Raw genomic sequence first — 17,882 nt, 5'->3', positions numbered from 1 at the left:
TTCATATCTTCTCTGTCCCTGGTACGTGGAAGTATTCAGACAGATGTCTTTCAGATTTCGGCTGAGATAATGTGGTTTTCATCTCCGACAGTCAAAATAAATGTGAGTTATCTTAAAATATTTTCTAAATATTGAAGCATCCATGCATTTCTAGGATAAATTTTACTGGGTTGTAACATAGTATTCTTTTACTACACTGCTAGTTTTGTTGGAAATGTATTTAATTTAGGATTGAAAGTTTACATTCAAAAGTTGGTAGAAAGTTTTGCCTGTGAACATACTATCTTTGGTAGATATTGACGTCTGATTTGTGCTAGCTTCCTAAAATAAACCGAGAAATGCTCTATCTTTTCCTGTTTATTTTCTGTTCCTTGAAGATGTCTTAGAACTTTCCATGAAATCAACTGGTCTGGAATCAAACGATCTCCTCACCAGGATAAGTCAGTCACCCTCAAACACCCAGATTCTATTGGTGAGGGAAAGGCAAAATCTAAATGGGGAAATCTTAACTAAGGGGATGTCTAAAAATAACAAGATTGGGTGATTATTACTACTGTGTTCCAGACTTGGGGACTTAGTAGTTGGATTTAGGAGGAAGAAGAGGAGTTAGGAAGCTAAAAATAAACTACATATCCATGTATGTATAAATGTAAGAGCAATTATTTTTTGCTATCCTGAATACATTTTGTCTTTTGAAAATCTATTCTCTAAGGTTTGTGTCTTCCTACATAATAATAACATTATTATTACTTCTTAACTTTTCTAAGGCCATTCCTTACTTCTGGTTCTTTTATGCCATGTCTTTTTCTCATACTTTATTTCAAATATATTTTCCATTTTGACAAATAGTATTTTCAAGTATTTTATTCAGCAAGGGCCTGTGGATGGCATACATTGTGAATTTTTGCGTATCTGAGAAACGCTGGCTAAGGAATTTGAAAACCATATTTCACTCAAGATTATAATTATCGAGGCTTTTGAGCATTTACTGTAGAGTAAAAAAATAAAGCCAATCAAGTCTCATTTTCTTTCGGTTGGAGAAGCCTCTTATTTTCCTTTTTGGAAGAATGCACATTTTCCCTATTTATTAATATATTTTAAGATTTATTTAAAATTATTGATCATTTTGAAAAATCAGCTGAGTACTTCATCCATCATTTGGATCTGAAGACTCTGCTCTTTCTGTAGCTCAGGAAAACTATCTGTGTCATGACTGTTTTCTGTGGTATTTCTCATAAAGGCTCTCTTTATAGAATTCTTGTTGACATCCATGAGGTAACCTTTGTATTACTAAGCTCTTTCTTCATAATTTTAATTTTTGCATACCTCTGCTTAAGTTCTGGAAAAAGTTTCTGCAACTGTCTTCAGATGAACTAGATCTGATTTTTGCAATATTCAGTGGGGCAGTCACTGCTGCCAATGGATTTGAATATTCAGAAACATTGTAGGCTTTTTCTCCAAAAATCTCATTTTCAATTTGTTCCTTTCTCATGACAGATTGCTCATGTGTGCTTAAGAGGCTGTCAACTCAACACTTATTGAAAATACTAATAAAACCTACTTTTGCTGAAAAGGTTTCCATGGTCATTACCACTTGTTTTATGTGACAACTATTATAAATGTCTTTCTAAAACTTGCTTTGCTTTTTGGATAATAATGTCTTGATGAAAATGATCTGTCTTCTCTTTTCTAGAAGAATGCATATCTATTGGAAATGCTTTCATATTTTCTTCACTTGCAAGTGACACTTGGTTAGGTACACCTGGTAGTCCGTAGATCCACCGGAATAATTTTACCCATCATAAAAGATGAATTTTATCAATCACACTTCCTCTCCTTTTAACACTGAAGAGTTTTTGTAGGGCATTGTTTTCTTCTCATTTATGATTCTTCTTTAGTCCTTAAAATAAAAATGGTACACTAGGAATATTTTATTATTTGGTCTCTTAAAATTAATTAATTTCAATTGTTACTTGGTGAGTCTATTCAATCTGCATCTTCTTAGCATTATATTCTTTTTTCTAAAATCAGAAAAGTTCTCTTTGAATGTTTCTTCTAGACTATGTTTCCACAATGCAAAATATCCAGTTAACTTTGAATATCTCTTTTTGTCATTCTCTATGTATCATCTTCTCTCTCATCACTTTTATCTAACTAAATCAGTTTCCTATTCAAATTATGAGAATTTCTCAAATGTGCCTTTATCATTTACTTCATTTTCTGCGTTGCCATCTGCTCTTGACTGCTTCTCAGGTGACTTTAAAAATTGACTATCTTATTTTATACTTCCTGAATTGTTCTAGGTTTCCTTGTCTTCTCATTTCATATTTTAACATGTTTCACAGTTTTCTTGTTTTATTTAACCTTGATGAAATCACATGGTTCTATAATTGACCTTTTTTTTTACTACTGAAAATGCTTTCTATTAATACATTCTTCTTTTACCTCAAGAGTTTTGTTTAATCACTTACTTTACTAAAATTTTGTGGGCTCTATTGTTAATCCTTGTATATGGAAAGGTGTCATTGAGCTCCAAACTATATTTGATATGTACATATGTATATGCATATCATTTTATATGTATGTATCTAATATACATATATTTATGTGTGTATAATTATTATATTGTTTCTTTGCATCATCTCATACTTATAAACTTCTCCAAGAACTTAATCTAGGGAATGGGCATTGGTCTTGATGACTAAGTGAGCTTATGTTGTTTTATCAATCAGGGGAGAATGGGGAATGCAACTGACCTTGATTATTTCCACAAAGGAACTTTTTCTTTGCAAGGTTTATTTGTTTTGGAAATGGATACACCATTCCAGCTTGCCTTATGTAGGGCTTTCTTTTTTTTCTTTTTCTTTTGTGTGGTCTCTACCCCAGATTCACATTGCACTGTACTGAGGCTAGGGCCTCATTCCTTATCCCCATTGTAGCCACATAATCAAACACAGGACTCTCCCATTCCTCAGGAGGCCCAGGGTCTGTGGGAGGGACTCAGTAATGCTGGACAGAGTCACTCTCATGAAGATGCCTGGTGTCCACAGGTGTCTCCTCTGTGGTTTAACTTCCCCTTCTGCCCTCCAACGCAGCTGCTTCTATATAATGAAGCACAACGGCAACAGGGCTTCCTAGGGATGGTCTCTTCCCTCTTGTGTCCCACTCTTTACTTCAAACTTACTTCCAGATTTGGGACTGTTCTTGAAACTCCTTGAAAGTCTTTTTTTAAAATATTTTATTCTTATTTGTTATATATGACAGCAGAATGCATTACAATTCATATTACACATATAGGGCACAATTTTTCATATCTCGGTACACAAACTATATTCACACCATTTGTGTCTTCATACATGTACTTAGGGAAATGATGTCCACCTCATTCCACCATATTTTGTACCCCCTTGCACCCTCTCTTCCTCTCCCTCTCTTTTGCCCTATTTAGAGTTGGTCTAATCTTCCCATGCTCCCCCTTCCATCCCCACTATGAATCGTCATCCTTATATCAGAGGAAACATTCAGCATTTGGTTTTGGCTAACTTCACTTAGCATCATATTCTCTAATTTCATCCATTTACCTGCAAATGCCATGATTTTATCTCATCTCACTCCAGTCAGAATGGCAGCTATTAAGAATACAAAAAACAATAAGTGTTGTCGAGGATATGCAGGGGGAAGATACACTCATACATTGCTGGTGGGACTACAAAATGGTGCAGCTAATATGGAAAACAGTATGGAGAATCCTTGGAAAATTGGGAATGGAACCATAATTTGACCCAGCTATCCCTCTCCTCGGTCTATACCCAAAGGACTTAAAAACAGCATACTACAGGGACATAGCCATATCAATGTTTATTGCAGCACAATTCACAATAGCTAAACCTAAATTCACATGTAGATTGGTTGCAGAACCAACCTAGGTACGCTTCAATAGATGAATGGATAAAGAAAATGTGGTATATATACACAATGGAATATTACTCCTTGAAAATCTTTTGCTCCGTGTTTTTTATAACTTGGCAACAGAATTGAAAGTCAACTCTGATTGACCTCCTTCAGACTCAGTCCACTGTTTTGCTTTCTAGTGTCATGTCTTTAAGTGTTTTGCACGTCAGTGCCACCATCCTATGGATGTCAGCTTCCCCTGGACACATCCTAAGACCTTCTCTTTGGGGAGGATGGGTCAATTTTAGGTGATAATGGGGGACAAAGGAGGGAGAAGCTGTCTATGCTTAGCTTCTTTTTCCAAAGTTGCAAACTTTCTCATTTTCATGGAGCCCCTCCTATTCAATTTTAGTTTGGGGGCTTATATGATTCCCTGAAATAACACTTCCAAAAGTTATCAAGGCCTTTATTTCAGCTAAAATATTTTAGTTCTTATCTTGCTGGACCTATTTAGAGTGTGCCATTTGTTGATTCAGCCAGCTGATTTTCGAGTACCTAGTAGGTTCTCAGTAATGCACAAAAATTGATAATTACAACACTTTCTATATACTGAGTACTCACTAAGCAGCAGGAATTGTTCTAGGCACTTTATATTCATTGTCATGTCATCATCACAGTTAGCATTGTGACCTGCTCTGTTCTGAGCAGGACTCTGCAATACATACTACTGTTGCCCTTTCTACAGATGAGAAAACTGACTTCACAGAGAAGCTAAGTACACATTGAGAAGCTCAAGGACACACAGCTATTAAGTGGTAGGAGTGGGATTTGAACTCTGGTGGTTTAGTCTTAAGAGTTCATACTCTTGGTTCCAAACACTGCTCATAAAGTCTTCCAGATGTGGAACCCTGTGCTCTTAACCACTGTGCAATGCTGCCCCCGTATGGAGGGGTCAGGAAATGTACAATTACGGATCAGTGTTGGGTCTGAGATGGTGAGCAGTACCAGAGAATTTTCACTAATTATTATGGGAATTTGGGAGTGGGGATTCCAGGAAAAGTTTAAAATTGGGTCATTTTAATGGTACTGGGAGTGCTGACATAGCTCCCCATTTTAATGGAACAAAGTATACAAGGTGCCTTCAATCCTCCTCCCTTTTATTTCTTTGATATTTTGTATGACAGTTAATACTCAGGAAGACCATTTAATTTAAAATGCAAATGGAGACACTTCTGAGAATTAAAGAGGGCATTGTTAATTACTCTGGGACAATAAGAACAAACCATTGCTGTCATGGACAAATCGGAACGTTTGGCTGTCCTGTTAACAATGATCTTTATACCTCACCTTTATTTATGCTTAGTATGATCCATGGTGACTGTGACTGCTGGAAACTTACACTCAAGATTCTTCGCTTTCATTTTCTACGTTTTCTATAAACTTAATATTTTCATTATTTTTATGTAGTGGGTAGTGGCAGAATGGTTATGATTCTGATCACAATTTTTATGCCATCAAATGTTGGGAAAGGCATATTCCAGAGGTTTCCTACAGATAGTTATTAATCAGGGGTTCATCTTATTGCATATCTGGGATGAGGAAAAGAAGATAAGGTCACTGGAAGAGACACTGGAGGACAAACCCTGGAGTTTTCCATGTACATTTCTCACTTCTAAAAATGCTTTTATTATTGCACTGTAGTTATACATAATAGTGGGGTTCATTTTGACATAATCATACATGGATGGAATAATTTGCTCCATTTTAGTCCCCAGTACTTCTACTTTCCCTCCCATCATCCCTTCTTGGTTTCTCTTCCTTTATTTTCTTCTCCAATTCTTGATAATGTACCACTGCACTGCTTATTATGGGATATGAGTTATATGGGGCTGTGAAATTCTGAACATGGAAGGGATTTTTTTTTAATCAGGGATTGAACTCAGAGCCACATCCCCAACCCTATTTTGTATTTTATTTAGAGACAGGTCTCACTGAGTTGCTTATTGCCTTGCTTTTGCTGAGGCTGGCTTTGAACTTGTGATCCTCCTGCCTCAGCTTCCTGAGCAGCTGGGATTACTTGCGTGCACCACCTTGCCTGGCCAGGGAAGGGATTTTTGAATAAAGATGTAATGTGGGAGGGGGCTCTTTTTTCTTAACTACTTTTAGAACACAGGGAGCCCACAACTAATGATGGGAGGGGACCCAGTACGAGTAATCTTATCAAAGGATAAGTGGGCACCACCTAGGTAAGGATGGGAGCAGTGGTGAAGGGCATCACAGCTAGTGGCAAGAAAATGCGGGGGTTAGTTTCAGAAACTGCACAGTAGTTTCATTAGAAATTGCAAAGGTGCAGGAAGTGGTCAGAGATGAAACTGGGAAACACACAGTGGACCGAGCAATAAGGGCCTTGCATATTTATTAAGAAGTTTATACTTTTCCTGAAAAAATTTCATAGGTGTTTAAAGGCCAAGAGGTGGGGCTTGGGGAAGATGGTGTTGAACTTATATTTATGTTTTAAAAGATCAATTTGGGACCAGTGCCAAGAATACAAAATATGGAGAGGGGTTAAGAAAGGAGGCAAAGAGAGTAGTTTTGAGAATGTTTCAGTAAACTGGGGAAACACGGTGGAGATAGGCACCGAGCAGCCAGAGAATGGTATTCCAGGGCAGCTGTGGGAGTTGACATGGTCAGGCCTTGCAGTGTGATAAAGAGGAGTACTGCCCCGGTTTATGGTGCCACCAAGACTAGGAATAGAGAAGGAAAGGACTGTGGGGGGAAACTCCTAGATGAGCACCCTTCTTTTGAAAGGCTGTCCCTCCTGCTACCAGGGTTCAGTTCTCCACCGGATCTCCACCCCCTCACTGCTCTGACTGCTTCTTCTCAGCTCTGATTCATGAAGTTTCTTCTTTTACCCAGACCATTCCTGTTGGCAAGGCCTCTGGCCTGGACCTTGGCCATCTTCCTCTTCAAACTCCATCTCTTCCTGACATTTTAAAATCCTGATAATATCTTGATATTATTTATTAGCCATACCCACATTCTCAACGACTGCCCTCGGGCTAACAACATTCAAGCCTTTATTTTCAGTTCCAACTCACCAATCCAACCGCCTACTCAACGTCTCCACCCAAATGTCCTGCATGTTCAGACTCAGCACATCCACGCTCCTTACTGCCCCATTTGCTCTCAGTAAGTCGCTCAAGTCCTATCGCTACTCTGTATAAAGAGCTTCCAATTTCATTTACTCTTTTTTCCACATCCTCTCACTACAAGAATAAATGATACCCACACCGAGACACTTGCCTTCTCTGCCTTTACAAACTTGCATCCCAAAACATACTTTCGATGAGATAAAATCCAGACCCTCTCCAGAGTCTTTTCCTGTCACGCTCATATCACAGAGAAAGAGTTATGTCACCTACCTTTCCTATATGTCCTTTTTCTTTAGTTTGAAATATCACAAAATCCTATTTAAGGTCACCTCCTCTATGAAGCCTCCTAAATCCCCCTCATATCAATCAAAATTATTTTATTAACTGTTTCCCCAATGCCTGTCTCTTCCACTAAGCTGTGAGCTCCTGGAGAATCAGGATATGTCTCTCAAGCATTTTATAATTCCACAAGTCCAGCAAGTATGATAAATACCAAGTTGACATGACATGTTCCTTACCCTAGACTCTTTAGAATCTAGGAGGTATCTTTTTTCTAGAGGACCACATTGTTTCTCTAGGGGCAATTACCACCACCACCATGACCACAAACATTATCATTACCATCGCCACCACCATTATTCCATCACATCACCACCATCACCACCACCACCACTGGCATCTCTTACCACCATCATCATTATCATTCCTATCACCATCACTACCATCACAATCATCACTGTCACCATCTCCACCATCACTACCATCACAATCATCACTGTCACCATCTCCACCATCACTACCATCACAATCATCACTGTCACCATCTCCACCATCACCACCATCACAATCATCACTGTCACCATCTCCACCATCACCACCACTGCTGTCACCAGTGCTAACATCATCATGAATAGCCTCATTGTCCTTACCATCATTATCATCACTAGCACCATTACTAACACCACCAGTATCCCTATCATCATCACCATCTATCACCTGGCACACAAGTGCCAAATAATTTCTTGAAAAGCTTTAATTTTATTTAATCCTTACAACACTTCTGTGAGCATACATTAAAATGCCTATTATATTAATGAAAAAAAAACTGAGTTTCAGAGAACTTAAATAATTTGCCAAGCTCATAATGCTTGGTGAATGATGGAGCTGACGCTTGAAAATGGAAATACCCAATACCAAAGCTGTTCCTCTGAACCCCTATGTTTGAGGCTCTGTTCATTGCCTTGAAGCACCAGAGTACAGTCCATGCCTGGAGCCTTATCAGAAAGGGAGCAGAGATCTGTCCAAGTTAGTGAACAGCATGGCTTACATGTCTACGCAGACGAGGTGGGACCTGGTGACACTGAAGAGCAAAGCACAACCTACCTGTAACCTTGTCTTTTCTTCTTCTATATCATGTTGAGCTCCTCTTACCACAATCTAAAATAACATCTCTCTGGGCACAGTGGCACATGCCTCTATTCCATGCAACTTGACTGGCTGAGGCAAGAGGATCACAAATTCAAGGCTGTCCTCAGCAGTTTAGAGAGACCCTCAGCAATTTAGCAAGACCCTGTCTCTAAATAAAATATTTTAAAAAATGGCTGGGAATGTGGCTCATTGGTTAAGTGCCCCGGGTTCCATTCATGCTACCCAAAATAAAAATAAAAGCAAATGTAAAGGCTTTTATGTATTGCTTATCACATGACTAGAAGGCTAATGGTACTCAGAAAGCAAGGATCAGAGAGGCTAAGCATCCTCCAGTCCTTTCTAGTGAAAAACTATCTCATTGAATATGCCAACAGCACCCACTTGGAGAAACACTAGTTGGAGCCCAGACGCTTGATTCAACTCTGAGTCAGTCTCTTAGTATATGGGCATCCTTCTTAGTTCAGCTGCTACAGCATTTCAAGGGCTTCTCTCCCTCCCCAGCCTGTCAAATTCCCTCACATTCCATCAACTATGGAAAAGAGATTCTTATCTTTCACAAATATTCATGTACACTTAGGTGGCAGAGAAGCACTTCCAATCTCTCTTTCAGCCTTTCATTTAATCTAATTTATCCCCTACCCACTGCACTGAATGTTTCACCTGAAGTAGGGAAGGTTGGGGAGAGGAGGAAAAGAGCAAGAGGCATCACATTCCAACCCTGGGCAGATGTGAAATCTCATGTCCGACAGTAATTCCAGACTGAAGAAGAGAGCCAAGACATAGCTCCAAACTGACCTTTTCCCAGAAGTCTTACCTCTTCCCCTATCTCTATGATTATTTCTTTCTTGCTTACTCAGGCCATGGCAGTGTATAATTATGTTTGCAGTAGAGGCATTTCATGCCCACCCATTTCTGGCTTTCCTTTTCTTTTGGACACATCTCTTTGGTCCCTTTCCATAGGATGAGGCCATGTGAACTAGTTCTGGCCAATGGGCTGTACGTGGAAGGATGCTGCCATTTCTGGCTGGAGTATCTCCCTGCCAGCAAGGCATTTTCCAGCATTTTCTTCCTTTGCAGCTGGATGGTGAAACAGGTGTCAAGAAGGAGTCTCTGCCAGTCTGGCTCCAAAAACAACCATGAGGAGCCCCTGATGTACCCCATCAAACATGAAGCATATCCAGAGAATAAACTTTTCCTGTTTTACTGAAATTGGGCCTGTTTGTTACCGCAGCATAACCTCACCAACTCTGATTAGTTCAATGTTTGTTTGTTTATATTTTGGGTACCGGGGATTGAACCCAGGGCACTTGACCACTGAGCCTCATCCCCAGCCCTATTTTGTATTTTATTTAGAGACAGGGTCTCACTGAGTTACTTAGCACCCTGCCTTTGCTGAGGCTGGCTTTGAACTCGCAATCCTCCTGCCTCAGCCTCCTGAGCTGCTGGGATTTCAGGTGTGTACCACCAAGCCCGGCTGGTTCAATGTTCTTTTGCCTATACGGATTCTTCATCTTAGTACAGAGATTGTGAGTCAGAGAGGCTTGGGGCTGAGCCTTGATTTCACCACTGAGAGTGGCCTGGGCTAGCTTCCCTAAACCTCATTTTCCTCATGTGTGAAATGGTGATCATGACTGTACAGATATTATGAGAACTGCACAGACTAAATGGTGAAATGTTACCAGACATTGTTTGCATCAAGTATTGTGTTATACCTATCTTTACTATTGTCCACTCCTAAGTTCAATACTGAGATGTATTTACACTAAATGAATGGAAAGAATCAGTTGAGTCAAACTGAAGAAATCTCATTACTTTTTCAATATGACCCTGACACATCAGAAAACCATGACAAGTAATGCCCAAATACCTTCTTTCTCTTTTGCTACAGAATCATGAGTGTGAGAAGTGAGATCCAGTCTCTTGCTCCCACACCAAAAATGGATACACGTTCTAAATTATCATGAAGCAAATCTCATTTGCATTTATGTGACAGCCAAGTCTCCTTAAGGGATGCCAAAGTTTATTCCTAGACCACTAGGAGTCCTTTAGCATTTGGAGATAATTATAGGTTATCTTAGGACGGATGTCTTCTTCCAGCACTCCTGGATTCTATTCTCAGCTTGACACTGAGTTTTACCAGTTCTCCTTAGCTAAGGAAAGTAGAGATAATTACTTGGCTGACCCAGACAGAAAAACAAAACACTTTTGCCTTATTTACTTTATTTTTGACCCATATGCCAAACCTTCCAATTTGTGGGAAGTTCTACCAACTATTGCCTGGCCTGATAAGCCTTCTCCAAATTTGGAACCCAATATGTGAAATATTTTTTTAAATATTTTTTAGTTATAGATGGGCACAATGCATTTATTTTATTCATTTATTTTTATGTGGTGCTGAGGATTGAACCCAGGGCCTCACACATGCTAGGTAGGCAAGGGCTCTACCACTGAGCTACAACTGCAGCCTCTAGGTGGAGCATTTAGAACTAACCACAGAATCCATCTCAAGACAGAGAAAGAGAGAAATAAAGAAAGAAAGGGAGGGAGGGAGGTAAAAAAATCCTGTCCTCTGAAGAATTCTTTTTCTGATGTCTTTTTAAGTTATTATTGCAGCACTTTAAAAGTACTTTCTAATGGACTCGTTTTCCTTCTTCAGAGCCAATTTTGCATTTTCATTATGTTAAGCCATCTTCCAAAGTATTTCTGAAATAAGCTACATCCATGTGTCTTAGCCCATCTACAAACTTGAGTTTCCCTCTTCCATTCAGATTCAGTCTGAACAATTCACCGACTTATCGGACCTTTAAGTGCAGGATAACCAGATGTCCTAATATACCTCAAGGTCAGCTCCATCACTTCACACCCCCCCTCCCCCAGATCCTTATAGCATCTGGGTGGGCTGCAGGGGGTCGGAGTTCCTGAAACTTTCAATCAACTGCAGCTGATTTAACAGTGGAACAGTAGTTCCTCAATTAAGCAATCTGAGCTGCTTTCTGTACCATGATTTACTGAAACTCTGATGCAGGGAATTTTAACTCCTGGAACCCACCCAGTTCCTCCAGTTGTACTGCCATGTGCTTCTCATTATAGCCCAACTGTGCAGGGCAGAGATGAACAGAAAGAACTGGGCTGGGAGTCAGAAGCAGACGTCGTTCTAGTTGTGTCATGATCTAATCCCCATCTCTGAGCAGGTCACTTAACCCAGTGGGTTGAACAAAGGTTTTCTTCTCATCCATAAATTAGGAACAGCAATTGTGCTGGCTCTACCTACCAAAAAAGATTGTCTCTGATGTCCTTGTAAAGGAGTGTAAGAGTGTATGAGACTTGCATAAATTTCAACTCGAAAGAATTTCTTTTGTGAGTAGATAGTTGGGAATCCAGAAGGTATTTTCTCAGAAAAGCAATACTAGACCCTGTAGTGATGTTTCCAGTCTAACACTACAAAAATCTGTCTCATGACCATATCTCTGGGGCATAACACATAGTGAGGGTCCTACAAATCATCACCACCAGGGGGTCACCCAATGCTGGGTGCTGTGGTTGGAAGTCTGGGTGGATGGCAAGATGGGGTGCCTGTGTATGGGGAAAAGAGGTGAAAACTGATGCTGGACAAAAAGGAAAAGGGACTTGGGGCTACCATGGTAAGGAAGCACATGGTGAGGCTGTGGGGGGCCTTTTTCAATGTAAGGATTTATTGGGTGCAGGAAAGAAATGACGGGTTTTGACTTTGGAAAGTTCTATAAATAGAGCTGTTCAGTGCCTTCTCCCACCCTGCCACCTCCTCCACTCTCTTGTTCTATTCCCCATGTTCTATTTTTGAAGTCTTTAGGGCATATATACTATAGCCAGAGTCAAGATGGAAAATCCACTTTCTGCAATTAAGTGTCTAATAGCTCAATATAAAAGAAACCAATGTGTGACACATAAATGTATATTGCAATAACAGAAGGGCCCTGAAGGAGAGGGCCATTTTTGTCCAGGGGTTGGTCAAATGGGTGCACTGATCTTTGCAATCCTGGCCTGGAAGACTTAGAAGAGGCTAGCTGCTCCTTTACTGTTTTTCTTCTGGACAGAGGCCTTCCAAATCTGACTTTTCAAATCCCTGATTGAATTCCCAGCAATCTAGTTTTCCTGACTATAACAAGAAAAGCATGTTTAAATGAACATAAAATTCCATCAGTATAAAGCCTAGTGCAGCCCAGTCGCCAAAGCTGCTAATAATGCCCTATTGTGTTACTGTGGTGTCCTAGGTTATCATTATGCAGTCTTTGCTCCTGGTTGAGAAAACATGACATTCCATTAAATGCATAATCTGGGTTCCCTCCAAGCCAGAGATGCATCCTGCCTAAAGTCGAAATGAGCTGGGATTCAATGCCATGGAAAAGAGAACCAATTGCAGGGTTGGGGAGAAGAAGAGAATGGTGGATTCCGTTCCCTGTGATCCACTGGTATCAGCCTGTAGACAGGGTCTAGGCAGCCAGCAGATCTTAGAAGCCCAAGGAAAAAACGAGTCAGCATTTTTTCCCTTCCTGCTCTGTTGTGGTTGGGTGCTGGACAGCAATGTCTCAGGAGGTTCTTTCTAAGACAAAAGAGTATATATCTTTAGGGACCACCCCAGGAGGCTGTCTGTCCTGGTTGCCTGTTGGCCCATCCCCCAGCTCTGGACTCAACAGTCACATAAATTAGCCTGGCTCGAGGTGACAGCTGGAGCTGCACACATGAACAACCTAGTCCTAGCAAGTTTTTATTCAGCACAATACTATCCCTGTCTTCAGGTAACAGGACAACCAAAGGAACTCAAAGTCATCCACCTGAATGTAAAGGTATGTGCCTGTAAAGGTTTCTCTACCCCTTGAGCATTTTGGGGTCCCTAATGTGCTTCAAAAGATCCAGTAGCACATTCAAAAATTTATTTCAGGAGTAAATACAAAAGAAGCAACTTCCTGTATAAATAGAGGGGCAAGGAACTCAGCACACTGGTTAGAGACCTTCCCTCTCCACACCTGATTTTTAAAAACCTAATGTATTTTGTTGAAAATAAAATTAATATATGCTTATTATAGAAAATTTTTAAAATTCAGAAAAGCAAAAAAAAAAAAAAAACCAAAAGTTAAAAATCATGCTTCTAGAGAGAAATACCATTACCATATCAGGTAAATAGACATGCATATGTGTGTTTCATTTTTTACAAAAGTAGAATCAAAATGCATACAATGTTTGGTAATTAATGGCATTTTCTCCCTAGAGTATAAACATTGCCTATTTCTCCTAAAATATCTTCCCAGCATGCAAAATATACAGTACATATTTAATACTCTGCATATTACATGTCTTACTTAAATCCCCTGTTGTTGAACATTTATGTCATTTTCAACTTTTTATTGCTTTAAACAGCACTACCATTAGCATACATTTAGGTACTTTTTTGTGACTATTTGGATTTATCTTTAAGATATGGAATTGTTGGATGGAAAAGTAGACCCCATCATATTTTTTAAAGCATATGATATATATTGCCAAATTATCTTCTGGTCTTCAATACAGTAACCACATGTGACTATTTAAATTAAGGAATAAAATAAAAATTCACTTCCTCAATCTCCCTAGACACATTTCAATGTCAACAGTCACATATGGCTAGAAGCTACCCTATTGGACAACATAGACACAGAACATTTTCATTATCCTAGAAAGTGCTAATGAATAACGCAAGTCTAGAAAGAGGGTACCAATTTATATTTTCCCTAGTAAGATGTGACAGTGCTTACAAGCTGGCCAGTAATGAATATTGTGATTCTTTAAAATTCTTTGCCAACCTAATAACAATTTTATCTTGTTTGATTTTTTTCATTTCTCTGATAACTAGTAAAGTTGGACTTTTTTGACTATTTGTTGACTTTTATATATATTTTTCTCCTGTAAATTATGCGGTAAGACTATTTTTATTGAGATGATGCTTGCGTGTGTTTTAATATGTAAATATAATATAGTTGGTATGTATTATATTTACATATAGTTTATACACATAAATATGTATATCATATATCTATATATATATTTGTGTGTGTGTATTTTTTTTTTTTCTTTTTTGGTGTTGGGACCAAACCCAGGACCTCCCACATGCTAGGTAAGCACTTTAGCACTAAGCTACGTCCTTTCTGGCCCCTCCACATTTTATATAGTAAGATCATCTTAAGAGAATGATTAATGTTGCAAACATTTCTGTAACTTGTGATTATATCTTATTCATGCCTTTTTATTTATGAAAGTATAGAATTTTGATATATTCAAATCTGTATTTTTCTTTATGGTTTCTATATTATTATTATGCTTTAAAAGCTCTAAACCTAAGATTATAGCAATATTCATCTAAATGATCTTCTAGCTCTTTGATCATTTCATTTTAAACATTTAAATTTTCAGTCCTTCTAGAATTTATTTTGGTGTGTGGTATAAAGTATAAATCTATCCTTTGGATCCCCACACGTTATCAATCCTTTGTCCAAAAAAATTTCCTACTGATTCAAAATTTCACTAAATGCTTATATGTATTTGGATTTCTATTTTTGTCTTTCTGTTCTTTGGCCTTTACCCTCCTGTTTTAATTAACTTGTAATTTTTAATATTTGGAAAGTATTTCTTTATTATTCATTTCCAAAAATGTTTTATTTCTTTTTAATTGTGTTTTTCCCCCTATCAGATAAGCCTAGTACCATTTTGTTAAATTCCAGCCATCACCAGAATAAATTCTTTCAGAACTTAGACTAAAAATTGCTTTGGGGAGAATTTATTATCTCTATAGTTTTGAGGCATTCCATTCAGGGAATGGTGATTCTGCCCATTTGGTCAAGTTTTTCTGTATGCCCCTCTGAACTAGTTTTCAAAACAACACAAATGCTGATCATCTCTGAGGGTTTTCAGACAGTGTCCCTGAGTCTAGGATCTAGTGCTCCCAGCCACCAGAAGTTAACAAAAGAAATTCCACTTCTTAGTATTGGATTATATTTTCAGTATCCACCTTCTCATAAATCTGCAAGAAAGAGATCTCACTTTTCATCCAAAGAATCTGGAGTTCAAAACAGACTTTACGGAAAAACCAAACTCCAGGGGCAACTGCAAAGCACATTTGGTGTCTAGCTGGCCAGCTTATTTTGCTGGACTCTTTTTCCAATTCCCAAATACTTTCCAGTCTGTGAAATTCATCTCCCTACCGCTGTAACTGCAAGGCGCTCCACTGGTTTTAGTGAGCAGGGATCTTCTCTGAGGGGCTTTTTTTTTTTTTTTTTTTTTTTAATAGTTGAAGGTGGTTTTTAACAGATAGCAGGGAGCTCCTCTGAGTGCAGCTTGGCAAGCCTATGGGGAATCTGGGAAGTGTTGAACTGGTCAGAGTTCAGCTCTCCCTTGATCAAAGTCCTGAAGTCTAAACACTCTCCACCTTTAACAAGGAAACCAGGGCTCCAGCACCTCCCTGGTAGCCCACCAGTCAAAATGATCAAGAGCCTGATTTCTCCTCCACCGAGGTTCTCAAGGCAAAGGAGAGAGAGAATTTACCAGGCAGAGGGGAAATGTGGCTGATATCTTAATGGGTATGAGCCAAGGTTGCAACTAAACATCCTGCAACGTACAGGACAATCTCCACAACAAAGAATGACCAAGCTAAAACCTCAATAGTGCTATGGTTGAGAAACCCTGTCTTGCATTTTCATTAAGTGCCCAGGCTGAACATACATTATATTATGGAGGACAAGGATAATGCATTTTTGTAGGACACGGTTTTTAAAAAGAGACCATTGACTTTGAAATGCCGACGTCTCTTTAAAGTGTCTGCAAGTTCTGCCTCTGGCAAGCAAGACTTTCTCAGGAAAATGAGAAGGAGCCTCAGAAACGCAGTGAGTCAATAGCATCCTCCAAGTTGCAGGCACGCTCCTAGCTCCTCAGTCACAAAGAGCAAGACAGAAAAAAAGTTTGTGCCCCAAACCAGCAACGTCGCCTCTCCAGCGGGCTGGGGCGGCACAGGAGAGGGATGGGAGGAGCGCTCCCCAACAAAGGCGCAGCTCTCGCCGCCACCACCTCCCGCGGTCCCTCTGGGTCCCTTGAGATGCACGCCTGTCCCAAAGCGACCCTGCCAACCCGCCCTGACCGGGGAGAGAGCATCATCACCAGCTTAGCCTAGAGTGAAAGGCTCATGGCACTTACTTGTCCAAAATGAAGTACAGGTCAAATCCCCCGTAGCAGGCTGGACCCCCATCCTCCCTGCGTCCCCCTTGCCCAGCGCAGATGAGCACCAGAGTGGCCAAAGAGAGCCACTTGAAGCCAATGACGAGGGCTTTCTGCTCCACGGTGGCCATGACCCTCAGCCCAGGGAGAGAGAGTGGGGTCTTCTTCTCACGCTCCGCGAGCTCGCCACGACCCTCAGGGACTCGCCATCCGAGGGGGTCCCTCCTTTTGGGCTCTTTATTCCCCCTCGCTCCCTAGAAACTCCCCGGAAGCAATTGTCTGGAGGAGTTCAAGGTTTTCCTTCTGGTTTCCGCTTCGATTCTGTTTCTAGGTTTCAGGTTTCAAGAATCTCAATACTGTACTCTGCTTTTTCAAAAAAGAGACTGCTCCGGGGTTCGGACGGTGGGACCGCTCCCCAGGGCTGCGCGGAGGTTTTGCAATTGAAGCAGTTCCGTCCTGACGGTTCTTTGTCCCAGATTTTAAGTATTATGGGGTGGGTTTTCAAATTGTTCTTGGTTGGGGCAGTGCTTTGCCTTTTCTCCCTCCCCCTTACCCCCCTTTCTTATTTTTTTGGAGGAACAAAGTCCAAAGAGTGCCACCTTGTGGCCAGAGATGGCGGAAGCACGCACCGGGGTCCGTGGGAGTGTGGCTCAGAAGGGAGCTGGGGAGACTTTAGATGGTACAAACCTTATGTTCCTTATCATTTTCAGGTAAAGGGTATATGTTTTCTTATTCCTTCCTTTTCCTTGTGCACCTTCCTCCTTTCCTCCCGCCCCCCAACCACTTCTCCCTTCTCTCTAGTCTTCTTATACTTTCTGTTCCTTCTCTCTGTCTGCGGATACGGGCAGTGTAAATATTTGATGAGAACTCATTTCCTCCAAGCATTGTGGCTCTGACTCCAGGCTTGGAAACACAGACCATTGTGCAAATCAAGCAGAGAAAAACAAGTCTTTGTGATCTGAATTATCAAGTGACCTTATATACTCTTAGCCCAGATCATGAAAGAGATTGTTAGGACTCTTTTGAAAGCAGCACGCCTAATGTCCAAAGTTTCCTACTCCCTCTGCTCCCGGCTTGGAACAGCTGAACCCTCTACATTGTCTCCGTCTCCATATTTTAGGGGTTCTTTGACAACAGTTCATCCTTTCAGCCCATGAACTTTGACTTTCTTCTCCCATCTTTGATGTAGGACAG

General features: G+C 40.1%; 1 protein-coding gene across 1 annotated transcript in view; it reads right to left on the bottom strand.

The window, feature by feature from the left end:
- The window catches only part of Antxr1 (ANTXR cell adhesion molecule 1), a 226,441-nt gene extending 209,313 nt beyond the window's left edge, over positions 1-17,128 (bottom strand). Inside the window, exon 1 of the mRNA XM_026387240.2 lies at positions 16,668-17,128. Coding sequence (XP_026243025.1) covers positions 16,668-16,819 — 152 coding nt within the window. The 5' untranslated portion in view covers positions 16,820-17,128. The remainder of the gene's footprint in view (positions 1-16,667) is intronic.
- Positions 17,129-17,882: the final 754 nt, after the last annotated feature.

The sequence above is a fragment of the Urocitellus parryii genome, chromosome 12 (genome assembly GCF_045843805.1).
Source record: "Urocitellus parryii isolate mUroPar1 chromosome 12, mUroPar1.hap1, whole genome shotgun sequence".
Classification (NCBI taxonomy): Eukaryota; Metazoa; Chordata; class Mammalia; order Rodentia; family Sciuridae; genus Urocitellus; species Urocitellus parryii.
This window is presented reverse-complemented; position numbering and strand designations above follow the sequence as displayed.